A 13,980-nucleotide genomic window follows, 5' to 3' on the forward strand; every position below is an offset into this window, starting at 1 on the left:
GAAGCAAACTGACACCCACCATGAAGATGAGGCACAACCACAAAAAATAGCAAGGCAGCCCACCATCTTAAGCCCCCCTGTAACTCAGACTAACCTGAGAACAACAAAGCCCCCACCCAAACAGAACACTCCCCCATCCAATCAGAGCACAGCCAACCCCCATCCAATCAGAGCAGAGTCAACTCCCCATCCAATCAGAGCACAGCCAAACCCCTAACCAATCAGAACACACCTTCACCCAATCAGAACACAGCCAAGCTCCCACCCAATCAGTTCATACCCCCACTGGCAGTTAAAAGGAAGAAACAGCTAAGACCACACATTGCTCCTCGAAGCACAAAGCTAAAAACACCAGCCTGAAGATGACGAATGGGACTTCGTCGAAACGTCACCAAGACACTTCCAATTTTACGCGGGAGAAAACCTGAATAACCAAAGACCTGCGCACAAACACACACACACACACACACAGAGAGAGAGAGAGAGAGAGAGAGATAATTTCATTAAAACCCTTTTAGGTGTAATCTCAGCAGTTTTTTTTTAGTTTCTAGACTTGTCCAGACTGTAGTATTTTAAATTTAATATCAGTCTATTTCTTTCTCCCTTGGTATTAATTCACTGCTTCCATCTATAAAGGAATGGGGCTATAGTCCTCTCCCTTCACTTTCAGAGGTTCTCTTTCTTTGGGGCTCTTTCCCAAGGATTCAGTTAGTAGATAGAAGAGAGAAGATCGATACTCTCACTAGTTCCAAGCATGCTGTTCACCGATGTTCTTGTTTGTACCCTTGGACTTCAGCTGCAGATAGCTTGGGCTGGACGCTGATGCAATGCCAGTCTTTCTCCTGTTGGGTCGGAGGGCTTCCCCCGAATCAAATGAAATGACCGCTGTCATTTCGTGATCAACAGACCACCTTTCTTTCACAGTCACCTCTTTGGGGTGACTTCAGACCCATTCAGGGTCCCCCTAGCAGGACGAAATTGGCCACGGGGAGTGGAGCTTCACTATTCCGCGGCCGTGCGCTACGGCCCAAAACCAGAAGTCCTGATTTCACTGATTCTTGCTCTTCCCAATATTCACCATAATCTGGCTTTCTGAATCTTAAAGCCAATATTCTGTTTCTTATTCTCTAATATGGATCAACCTTCATCTTTGTGAAATCTTGAAACATTATGTAATAGTTTTAATCTTCTCCTCTTTAGGTTATATATTTCCAGATAATCTAACTTTTTTCACAAGACATTGCTTATATTCGTATAATCATCCACAATATCATTCTCTAAAATAATTCTCGCTTGTTTAAATCTTTTTTAAAAATATGGTGTCAAGAAGTGTACACAGTCATTGAAGATGAGTCTGACATGCAAAATAAAGTGAAATGATTTATTCTTCTAATCATAAAATTATATATTTGTGGTCCTAAGCCAAGATTGCATTTTATTTTAATTTTAAGAGCATATCACATTATTGGCTTATGATCAGTTCATATTTAATTATTATCCCAAAACTTTTTCCATGAGTACTATTGTGCTTTAATTACAATTCCTTAAGTAAATTATTTTACTGGTCTATCATTTTTTAAAATTTTTATTTATTAAACATATCCCTATGCTACCATAATCAAAATTATTCTTGTGGCTCACATAGAAAAACATGATACCAAATTCAACAATGTTATGGCCCTATGGATCTAACTCCTTCATGGATTACTGCCTTGTCGTGGCGAAGGGGCTTGCGTAACTCAATGAAGCTATGAGCTATGCCATGCAGGGCCACCCAAGATGGACAAGTCATAGCAGAGAGTTCTGACAAAAATGATCCACTGGAGAAGGAAATGGCAACCCACTCCAATATTTTTGCCATGAAAACCCCATGGACAGTACACAAAGGCAAAAAGATATGACATGGAAGATAAGCCCCTCCGATTGGAAGATGTCCAATATGCTATTGGGGAAAAGCAGAGGGCTCTGGTGATAAAAGGAAAGTCCGATGCTGTAAAGATCTTTCCTCCATAGGAACCTGGAATATAAGATCCATGAATCAAGGCAAAGTGGATGTGGTGAAACAAGAGATGACAAGACTGAACAATGACATCTTAGGAATCAGTGAACTAAAATGGACAGAAATGGGTGAATTTAATTCAGAGGGCCATCAGGTATACTATTGTGGGCAAGAATCCTTCAGAAGGTATGGAGTAGCATTTATAGTCAATAAAAGCGTAGGAAAAGCAATATTGGGATACAATTCCCAAAATGACAGAATGATCTCAGTGTGAATCCAAGGCAAACCATTCAATATCACAGTAGTCCAAGTCTATGCTCCAACCACTGGTGCTGAAGAGGATGAAATTGACCGGTTCTATGAAGCCCTACAGCACCTTATAGAATCAATACCAAAAAATGATGTCATTATCATCATGGGGGATTGGAATGCTAAAATGGGAAACCAAAAGATAACTGGAATAACAGGCAAGTTTGGCCTTGGAGTACAAAATGAAGCAGGGCACAGACTGATAGAATTTTGTCAAGAGAATATGATGGTCATAGCAAACACTCTTTTCCAACAACCCAAGAGATGGCTCTACACATGGACATCACCAGATGGTCAACACAGAAATCAGATTGACTGTGCGCTCTGCAGCCAAAGATGGAGAAGCTCTATACAGTCAGTAAAAACAAGACCAGGAGCTGACTGTGGCTCAGATCATGAGCTTCTCGTTGCAAAATTTAGGCTTAAATTGAAGACAGTAGGGAAAAACACTAGGCCACTCAGGTATGAACTAAATCATATTCCTGATGAATATACAGTAGAGGTGACGAATAGATTTAAGGAATTAGATGTAATAGACAGAGTGGCTGAAAAACTATGGACAGAGGTTCACAACATTGTACAAAAGGTAGCAACTAAAACCAACCCAAAGAAAAAGAAATGCAAGAAAGCAAAATGGCTGTCTCAGGAAGCTTTGCAAATAGCTGAGGAAAGAAGGGAAGTGAAAGGAAAGGGAGAAGGAGAAAGATACACCCAACTGAATGCAGAATTCCAGAGAATAGCTAGAAGAGATAAGAATACCTTCTTAAATGAACAGTGCAAAGAAATAGAAGAAAACAATAGTATAGGGAGAACCAGAGATCTTTTCAAAAAAATTGGAGATATGAAGGGAACGTTTCATGCAAAGATGGGCATGATAAAGGACCAAAATGGCAGAGACCTAACAGAGACAGAAGACATTAAGAAGAGGTGTCAAAATTACACAAAGAACTAAACAAGAATGAGCTTAACGTCCCTGATAAACATGATAGGGTGGTCACTGACCTCGATCCAGACATCCTAGAATGTGAAGTGAAATGGGCCTTAGGAAAGCTGAGCAACAACAAAGCTAATGGAGGTGACAGTATTCCAGCTGAGCAATTCAAAATCTTAAAAGAGATGCAGTAAAAGTGCTACACTCAATTTGCCAGCAAATTTGGAAGACTCAACAGTGGCCACAGGATTGGAAAAGGTCCAAAGAAAGGCAATGCCAAAGAATGTTCAAACTATCGCACCATTGCACTCATTTCACATGCAAGTAAACTTATGCTTAAAATCCTACAAGCAAGACTCCAGCAGTATGTGTATTGAGAACTTCCAGAAGTACAGGAAGGATTTCGAAGAGGCAGAGGAACTAGAGATCAAATTGCCAACATACGCTGGATCATGGAGAAAGCTAGGGAGTTCCAGAAAAACATCTACTTCTGCTTCATTGACTATGCAAAAGCCTTTGATTGTGTGGATCACAACAAATTATGGCAAGTTCTTAAAGAGATGGGAGTACCAGACCATCTTATTTGTCTCTTGAGTAACCTATGTGCAGGTCAAGAAGCAACAGTTAGAACTGGATACGGAACAACTGATTGGTTCAAAATTGGGAAAGGAGACCGGCAAGGCTCTATTCTGTCACCCTGTCTATTTAACTTATATGCAGAGCACATCATGAGAAAGGCAGGGCTAGATGAATCAAAAGTTGGAATTAAGATTGCTGGGAGAAATATCAACAACCTAAGATATGCAGATGATACCACTCTAATGGCAGAAATGAAGAGGAACTAAAGAGTCTCTTTATGCGGATGAAGAAGGAGAGTGCAAAAGTTGGCTTGAAACTCAACATTAAGAAAACCAAGATCATGGCATCTGGCCCTCTCAATTCCTGGCAAATAGATGGAGAAGAAATGAAGGTAGTGACAGATTTTATCTTCCTGGGCTCCAAGATTACCACAGATGGGAACTGCAGCCAAGAAATTAAAAGCCACTTGCTCCCGGGGAGGAAAGCTATGGCAAATCTAGACACATACTAAAAAGCAGAGACATCACCCTGCCAACAAAAATACATATAGTCAAGTTGCAATGTATGGCTGTGAAAGTTGGACCATAAGAAAGGCTGAGCGCCAAAGAATTGAGGCTTTTGACCTATGGTGCTGGAGAAGACTCCTGCGAGTCCCCTGGACTGCAAGGCGATCAAACCGATCAGTCCTTGAGGAGATCAACCCTGACTGCTCTTTAGAAGGCCAGATCTTGAAGTTGAAACTCAAGTACTTTGGCCACCTAATGAGAAGGAAGGACTCACTGGAGAAGAGCCTAATGCTGGGAAAGATTGAGAGCAATAGAAGAATGGGATGACAGAGAATGAGGTGGCTGGATGGAGTCACTGAAGCAGTAGGCGTGGACTCCAGAAGATGGTAGAGGACAGGAAGGTCTGGAGGAACGTTGTCCATGGGTCCCGACGGGTCAGTAACGACTTCGCAACTAACAACAACAATGGCCCTATCTCTTCAAGTGTGTTTGCTATTCAGATATTAATCTGAAAATTGCACAAATGTTCCTCCATTCTGCTCCAAGTCATTAACAACAATCTATAGCAGGGGTCTTCAAACTTGGCCCCTTTATGACTTGTGGATTTCAAGTCCCAGAATTCCTCAGCCAGCATGCCTGGCTGAGATATTCTGGGAGTTGAAGACCACGTCATAAAAGGGCCAAGTTTGAAGACCTCTTATCTATAGTCTCTAAGATTAACTTAATAGAAGCTTAGAATTTCCTCAATAATGTGATAATACAAGTTTTGAATTAAGTATCTAATTCTTAAATCATGTGGCCTACATTGACTATCTTGCTGAGTAGAGTAGAGTAGAGTAGAGTAGAATAGAATAATAGAATAGAATAGAATAGAATAGAATAGAATAGAATAGAATAGAATAGAATAGAATAGAATAGAATAGAATAGAATAGAATAGAAGCTGGAAGGGATCTTGGAGGTCTTCTAATCCCACGCACTGCTCAAGCAGAAGAACATACCATCTCAGACAAGTGACTATCCAGTCTCTTCTTAAAAGTCTCCAGTGTCGGAGTACCCACAATATCTGAAGGCAAGCTGTTCCACTGGTTACTTGTCCTCACTGTTAGGAACTTTCTCCTTAATTCCAGGTTACTTCTCTCTTTGATCAGTTTCCAACCATTATTTCTTGTCCTGCCCTCTTTCTATTTCTTATAATGGGAGTTTTGTAATTTATAAGTGAGCAGAAGTATCATCCCCTACATTTGCACCACTGCAAACAAATTTATCATTATGTCAGAAGAAATATCTCTTTATCAGAATAGTTTAAATAATGGTTCCTTTTCTCCTTTTATGGCATATTATTATATACTAATATTTTGTGCAGTTTTTTAACTGACTTACAAATTGAATATAATAGGTAACATTAATTTTCCTGCATATTTTAAACTCAGGAGAGATTCTGGTTTTCCACAGCATTGAAGTCATTTGATGAAGAGAGCCTACACAGCATCACAACATCTTGTATCTGAAACATATATTTTCTGAATATACTATTCCAATAATGTATTACAATATTCTTATTTTGCTGCTACCTGCAAAATTGATTCCCTAGGACCTTCAATTTCAACATAAACATTGTGCTACATCATTCTCTATCTCACAGAGCAGAAATATTCAGCTCTGCTCAAAAATTCTTGACTTTGCAAATTTGTCACAAAAGTTACTATTCCACAATCATTTTTACCAGAAATGTTCTCAATTTATAACCTAAAAACAAAAACCCACACCAAGTTTTGAATATTATCTGGGAAATGTGATATTGAAATTGATAAAAGGGATAATGAATCCTTTTTTATAAAAGTTACTTTCTACTGAGCAGTTTGTAACATCAGGGCAAAAAATTGAATTATTTCTGTATTTATAGTAGAAAACATTTCAAACTCAAATCACATCAAGAAACACACATTTTTTCACATAACCACTTTGATCTTTCATCTAAAGCATAAACGCTAGCTATGACTATATCAAGAGAAAATTAAATGTATTCATGTTGCTTAGTATGATGAAAATAAAGGCCAGGTGATAACTGACAAAAAGACAACATAAGGGATAGTTCCATTCATTTTCTCACTAGAGTTTATTTACTACCAAATACTCAGCATATATTAATTCAGAAACTGATTAAATTTTATTTAAATGTCACCTACAATTATAAGTGAAAATAAAGATAATGGTTATATATTATATTTTAATTAAAGTATTTAATTAAATTCATGCAGGTTAAAGCTGCTTTTTTGGTAATTGCCACTCAATAAATTGTTATTCCTCTGGGATACACCAAAATGGCAAAACTACTCTAGCATGTGATAATTAACTTCACAGCAACTGTTTAACTGGTATCTTCATGGCTATCAACTGCACATGCAGCAAAATCAAGTAATGGCAGAGAAACCAGCTACACTAGCTAGCCCATTTCTTTATACCAATCATCTAATAAAAGCTACTAAACTGGTTTGAACAACTTCAAGAGTCCTTACTTTTCTTACATGCTACTTTTCACATTCTAAATTCAACAAATTTAGGAATTTATTTTTTTGCAGACAACTGCTACGTTTCAGAATGCATATGCAGATGTTAATATAAAATAAGGAATAAGGCAGGAATAGTTTTTTATTTCTAATAGACAAATCTGTCTCCTTTAACTTTTCTAAAACGAGTCAATACTACACACACACGTTATTGCTCCGAACAGCAAAAATACCAATCCTTAAATGTTCTCCTCTCCTAACATTTCAAAGCAGTTTGCCCTGCTTGGTCGCTATAAGAATCAAAGACAAATCGCAAGGGTGCAGTTCTCATTGCCTAGCTATCAGACCTGACTATTCAACCATCATATCTAAGTATTTCAACTTTTGTATAAAGAGGTTTCTATATGATTTCTTTTTATTGCAATTATTAACATATGATGTGACCTTTGAGCCATACTTTAAGCCCACAGAGGGACATTCTATACCAGTTTATCTCAGTGGTCCACACTGATTCTTAATCCTATGCTTTGACAAATTATTATATTGACTTATTTAGCAAAGTTATAAAGTGGTACTTTAGAGTCTCAACTGTTAATTTATTGGTCTCATGTTTTCATCCTTATGCAAACAACAGAAAATCTTGCAATGGAAAGTCAAATGAATAGAAATAATTATATATCATTTACAAAACCTATTTTTTAAAGCCACATATGGTACTCTGTTCATCTTTAAAAGTTGGATTCAGCGACTACAGGCCATTAGAAAATGGTGAAAAACTTGCTGAGGTCTGAGAAACAAAAACCACAACCAGTCAAAATGTGGCTGCATTGAGTCAAATATTCTGGAGTCACTGCAGTATTTGAAAACTTTTCTGCAAGGAGGGGAAAATGACATACATTGGTCCTAATTTTCCCTGTACTTTTTTTTTGTTTAATAAAAAAGAACAGTCAGTTGAAACCGTGATTGACAAGTTCAAGAATTTCACACAAAGACAGACAAATGTTTCTTATTGAAGAGAACTTTAAAAAGCATTCTCATATTTTAAAATATATACATATCAAAAACAAGCCTTTTTGCCTAGTGCATTGATGGCACTTAGTACATTTTGTATTCTAAATTAGGCAAATCATTAAACTAATCTAAGTGAATCTTATATATGGAACATTTTTAATAGAGACCTAATCATGCTCAAGCACAGCAAAACAGAGGCCTATCTAATCCAAAATTCTAGTCCCTAGATCAGGAATGTCAAACTTGCGACGTCACATGACGTATCAGAGTTTTTTTGCCATTGCCGGCAATGGGATGGGCGTGGCTCCGGTATGATGAAACCAGCCCGCAGGCCGGCAATTTGACACCCCTGCCCTAGATGATCAGAAATCTATAGGAGGCCCTTCCTCAGGACATGAGCACAAAAATACCTCCCCATCTAAGTTCACAGCAAGTGCTGAAGTTAGTCTTTAATACAAATATATTTGCCCATGAATTTGGCTAATTCCTTTTTAAACCCACGAGGCAACTGGAATTTTTTGTTTTTCTTTGAAGACGTTTCACTTCTCATCCCAAAAGCTTCTTCAGCTCTAACTGGATGGTGGGAGAAATAGAAGGATTTATACTCCTTGTAGACAGCTGGTCATTTGCATTCTTTTAGAGAGTCATTGATGTCATTTGGAGGTTTATCTGTGTCATCAGGGTCATCTGAGTAGTGCAAGTGGGTATGGAGCCTTTTTGAAATTATTGAAAGGACTGTGTTGTAGACTGAAGATAGATGATGTCGTATCCCTCCCCCTCTATCGAATGAGCGCTGTTCAGTCTTTATATAGATGGCCTTTTTGACCCTCTTTCAAACCAGCAGTCCTCTCTGTCCAAAATGTGGACTTTGCTGTCTTCAAACAAGTGGTCTTTGTCTTTTAAATGCAGATAGACTGCTGAATCTTGTCCTATGTTGTCCCATGCATTTGTGAAGTGGTTGTTTTGTTTCCCCAATGTACAGATATGCACATGCCTCACTGCATTGTACTATACATACCATGTTGCTTAGTATTTGTCTGGGTATTGTATCCTTGGGGTGGACAAGCTTCTGCCTTAGTGCATTCATGGGTTTGAAGTGTGCCTGTGTGTTATGTTGCTGAAGATCATCCTGAGCTTTTCTGATATTCCTGCAACATATGGAATAACTACATTGCCTTGTTTATTGTTTTCTTCTTTGTCTGTTATGGAGGAGCTCCTGCTGGGTCTTTTTTGGGAATTGATGAAGGCCCATTTGGGATAGCCATAAATTCTGAGGGCTTTTAAAAATTATCCTACATCTTGCAGTTGTGTATTCCATCATATAATCATGCACCATGAAATACCTATTTTATCTGACTTGAAACTCTTACAATTAAAATTCACAACAGGTATTGATATAAAAAAAACAAGTTTTTAATTCCTTGCTCAATGAACTTTAACATAAAATTAATTGAAATATCTACTCCAATTTTACAGAGTGATTTTCAGTTCCACTAGCCCAAAACGTATAGATACAGTTAGGCTATTTTACCCAAATATCTTTTGCTATACGGTAAACATGATAGTACAATTTATTTAGGATAGCTAATTACTTATCTCTTTCTTGTGAAGAGATCATGCTTTATCTACTTTAAAATGCAGAAGATTCATCCCTTTCCTGCTTTTCCTCTTATTGGTTTTTTTTCTATTAATTTTGTCCCATTTTATTTTAATATGGTTATTTCACAAAAAAAGGTTAAATCATAATATTATTTCGTAGATACTGGTTTAGTTATCAGGATCTGTGACCACAACTACTGTGGCTTATAAATTAAAGTTATGGCTCAGAATGTTGTTCAAGCACAACCAAGTATGATTTATTCCATAAACTATGATTTATTAAAGCATAATTTAGAGCATAGCATGAATCAGGTCATTAAGCAATAGCTTTCTGGCACACTGCAACTTTAGAGTCTTTTCCTCAGATGCTCAATTTCCCATAAATAATTCTTCTCTCTTTCTGTCTCTCTGGTGTTATTCAACCTTTTATTTTTAGTTAGTAAAACATTAATCTGAATAATAATCTTATACACTATAATGAGTATGTAGTACTACATTATATCAGTGCATCACCTCAGGACATTGTATCTAGGATATTAGGTCAAGTAGAGCAGAGACACCTGCAGAATCTCATGGTTTTACCAAACTGATTACTGGAGCATTGTAATAAACCCAGTTTCCCCTATTTTATAGGGAATTGCTAAATTTGTACCAAAGAGGCAAAACTTGCATCAAAATAAAGCAATGCTACTTTTGTCATTTACAGTTTTATCCAGTTACCCATGGCTGAGAATAAATATTCACACAGATACAAAATTATGTAGGATAATCAACAGCTTTGACAAAAAAGATGCCAGAGTCAAAACTTTCAACATAATATAAATTCTGGCTCCAAAATCTTTAATTATTTCCACATTGTATAAAGATTAGCATCGCTGAGCCTAAACTTGGATAAATTATTATTCATTTTGAGGAACAGACTTGGAAAGGTATGTCTGTTCTATATTCTCACTTGAGATCATTCCAGATGCAACGTTGGTACAGGTTAGACCAGGGGTAGGCAACCTTGGCTCTTTTAAGACTTGTGGACTTCAACTCCCAGAATTCCTGAGCCAGCATGGCTCAGCTTGGAAACTTCTCCCTTCCCCTCAGCATGGCTGGCTCAGGAATTCTGGGAGTTGAAGTCCATGAGTCACAAAAGAGCCAAGATTGCCTACCCCTGAGTTAGACAATCAAATAACACTGGAGAGTCTTTTTATCAGCTTTGGCAATTTGCAAGTAAATGAAAATAGTGTTTACTATAAGTAATTATGTCACTTGAAGGTCTTATAGATTCCTTATATCAATAAAAACTGCCCCTTGGTTGAAAGTTACCTTCAAGGTCCTGCTCAATGTACTTAGAATATAGAACTTTAAATGCTTTGATCCATTTTTTTCATACATTTAAGTAATTAACAGAACACCACTGCAAGGCCCCCATATACACATTTGAAATAAATACCTAATTCTATTTTCTCTATTAGGAAACTCATGTTATGGAATCAATTTGCACTGGAAATGAAACAGTATTTCCTTAGTTTAGGGAGGATTCAAAATATGTTTATTTAGACCTTTCAAAATTTTAATATTGCGATATTAAGCATTGTTTTAATTTTTAATATTTTTATTAATTTTAATGTTATTGTTTTCATTATAGCTTTGTAAGATAGCCAGAGGTGTTAAGGAGGTGAACAGCCTAATATATTTCTAAATAAATAAATATTCCAGTTGCTGAAGTGCAAATAAAACATCAGCAAATATAATAAAATTACGGTCCCGAATTAATCAGATTATGCTCAGGTACTATTTGTTTCTTCAAATCTGCAAAAATACATGAGTACAAGTTCTCATGAGTACCATTCTACTCACATATTGAAATTTTTAATTAGCATTACATTTTATGTACTTAAATAAAGGTCTTACTTTTAACTAATTCAATAAACTAAAAAAAAAACCCAAACAGTTAAAGAAGTCTTTAGTAAACTGAAAACAGCTAGAGTACCTAACGGAATAAAATAAAATAAATTCTTTAACTCAGGCAACATTTCATATGCATACTATATACAGTATAGTATATACAGTATACTATATACAAATTCTTTAGCCTGAATATCATAAAGTTAACCAAAATACTCTTGGTGGTCCACTGTCACCCTTTGAAAAAATATTGGCAAGCCTTCCAATGACTCAACTTCTCTTTCAGATGTCTTCAAAGATACCCAGAAGTTACAGCAAAGAACAGAAGAAATTTATTAAAAATTATTTTCCTCTGTATTTGAGAATCCTGACATCTTAAAAGTTGTTTGCTGCTAGTCACCACCCTGGTAATATAATCAAGAATTGCCTCTCCTCAGCTGCGAGAGTGACTCATCTCAGTATAAGATGTGCTACTTGCTTATCCCGTCTAGGTAAAAAACTAAGAGAAGGGGAAATTGGTTTCTTTAATATTCCACAGTTTACATCATGTGTCTCAGCATCTGAACAGGTGTAATCACACACTGAGAATAAACTGCTCAGCTAAGCACATGTATTTTTGGAGATTGCTGATTCTGGAATTATCTTGAATAGTAATGAATAGAAACTAATGCATATTTTTGTTTGACCTAAGGTCCATGTCAACTGGATATCAGGAATGTCTCCTGGTTATTTTTTACTTGTGGATTATATACTAATGTAGTATATAATGAGTTTAAAAAACTCTTAATTATCAGTGGAGAGAAGGCCCATAAGATATAAAAATGCTAGATCATTATATTTATTTTCTCTCAACTTAGCATCCAGGGAAAAGATTCACCTTCCTTTCCTAGAAATAGTTTTCCCTTTTTACCTGAAAAGGGAATAAACGCAGCTGCATCCAGACTCAGGTGTTCCTACTACAGAAAGAGAAAGGGCAAAAGAGCAACTTAGTATTTAAGCCTATGGGAGACCAGAAGAGTAAGATAGGAGATAGGTAAACCTTGCCAGAGAAAGAAAAGCAGTTACTGTAAACTCACCCGAGGAAACAGAGGAGCCAGACAAACTAGAGTTGCTGGAAGTGGCCATCCTCTTCCCTTCGGCCTCCTTAGTGACTAGTCCAGGCGTTTCTGTTGCTGTTCGGTTGCCTCCGCCTCTCCCGACCCATTTCAAAGTGCGGAGCCGCGTCGAGCAAAGCAGCAACAGCAAGCGATGCCTGGGCTTTGCTCGCTCCTTGTCAGAATTACGTGCTGTTGTAACTGGTTTGTTTGGGTCCTTTTGAGGCTTAGCAAGGAGGAGAAGCTGGCCAAGGAAAGGTGCCGGGCTCCTTTCTCTCTGCCCGAGGAATAAAAAGCTTCCCGGTGACTAGAGCCGCCCCAGCAGTTCTTTTCCTTCGCCTTTTCCCCTCCCTTCGCCTAAACGGCTAAGCCTTGACAAGCGAAGCAGGGAGCGACTCCACCTCCTCCGCCGCCACCGCCTATGCTTCCCTCACGCACACAAAGGAAGCGGAGAAAAAGACAGGCTGCAGCCCCTGGGACAGAGAAGGGGACAGCCCAGGTTTCAGGCACCGATGGAGTCCTGCGCGAGAAGCGAAAGAGGCGCCGAGAGCGTCCAGCCGGAGCCTGGTCCTGTGGCCGCCGCTCTCTCCGCTGGCTGGCATCAGGAGAGCTCCCGCTCCTTCCATGTGCCAAGGCTGGTCCAACATTGGGAAGTGGAGGCAGGTCGCACCGCCTTCTAGGGGTGGGGAGAAACAGGGAGGCAACAGCGAGAAGGCGGATCCCCAGCGGCTGTCTTAGGGTTCGCTCACTGCCCTGTTGCGTTTTCCGGCTCCCCGGTGAAGAACGCCGGGCCAAATATGCCAGTCTGATTTGGTCTCCCCCTTCCCGTCACCTTCTCTTAAAACAGGAGAACCTTCTAAGAAATGTATGGTCTCCCCTTAATCTTAGTTGTTGTAACGTTCGTTTACCAGATCACCTGTTCGAGGTTTCTGTCAATTTCTATGAAAGTGGCTCTATGAAGGTGGCAGAAAGCAGATAAGAACCCCTCCTACAACTATTGGAGCTGTGGCTCACCATTTTAGTGCTTCTTCATCCATCCTTCTAGGAGGGTCTTGCAATTCTTTAAATTGCTCTCTGCTAAAGTGATTAATTTCTGAGTTGGGGGGGGGGCATCATGTCCTTTGCCTCAAGCTGCTGAGTAATTTGGGCCATCTCCCGAGAAGATTCTGTCCTATAGGTTTTCTTGTCACTGACTGACAAGCAATCTTAAAGGAACTTTAGTTTTGGAATTCCTGTCATAAGCAACAACTATTCGATATTATATGAATCTTCCATATCAATTTTTTTTGTATTGTATTGTATTGATGTGCTTTCTCAACTGGTCTTTAAAAAACACATTCTCTTCATAAAATGCTTGTCTGAACCACAGTTTATTCAATTGACACAGCTTTATAAAAATACAGTTAGTCCTTGATTTATGACCACAATGAAGCTCAAAATTTTTATTACTAAGCAAGTCATTTGTTAAGTGAATTTTGCCCCATTTTACTATCTTTCCTGCTATAGTTGTTAAGTGAATCACTGCAGTTTTTAAATTAGTGACACAGT

At 38.2% G+C, this 13,980-nt stretch overlaps 1 protein-coding gene across 5 annotated transcripts in view; it reads right to left on the minus strand.

Annotated features, from left to right (window-relative positions):
- Positions 1–13,101, minus strand: part of CHN2 (chimerin 2) — a 151,314-nt gene extending 138,213 nt beyond the window's left edge. For 3 of the 5 annotated variants that reach the window (XM_039341976.1, XM_039341980.1, XM_039341979.1), the window contains exon 1: positions 12,415–13,098. In XM_039341976.1, the coding sequence (XP_039197910.1) occupies positions 12,415–12,463 (49 nt within the window). In that variant the 5' untranslated portion in view covers positions 12,464–13,098. Of the gene's footprint in view, positions 1–12,414 lie in introns of all 5 variants that reach the window. The other 2 variants (XM_039341982.1, XM_039341978.1) reach the window with 2 other exon arrangements.
- Between the last annotated feature and the right edge of the window lie 879 nt (positions 13,102–13,980).

This window comes from Crotalus tigris, unplaced genomic scaffold (genome assembly GCF_016545835.1).
Source record: "Crotalus tigris isolate CLP2741 ecotype Arizona unplaced genomic scaffold, ASM1654583v1 scf7180000017774.6281472, whole genome shotgun sequence".
Lineage (NCBI taxonomy): Eukaryota > Metazoa > Chordata > Lepidosauria > Squamata > Viperidae > Crotalus > Crotalus tigris.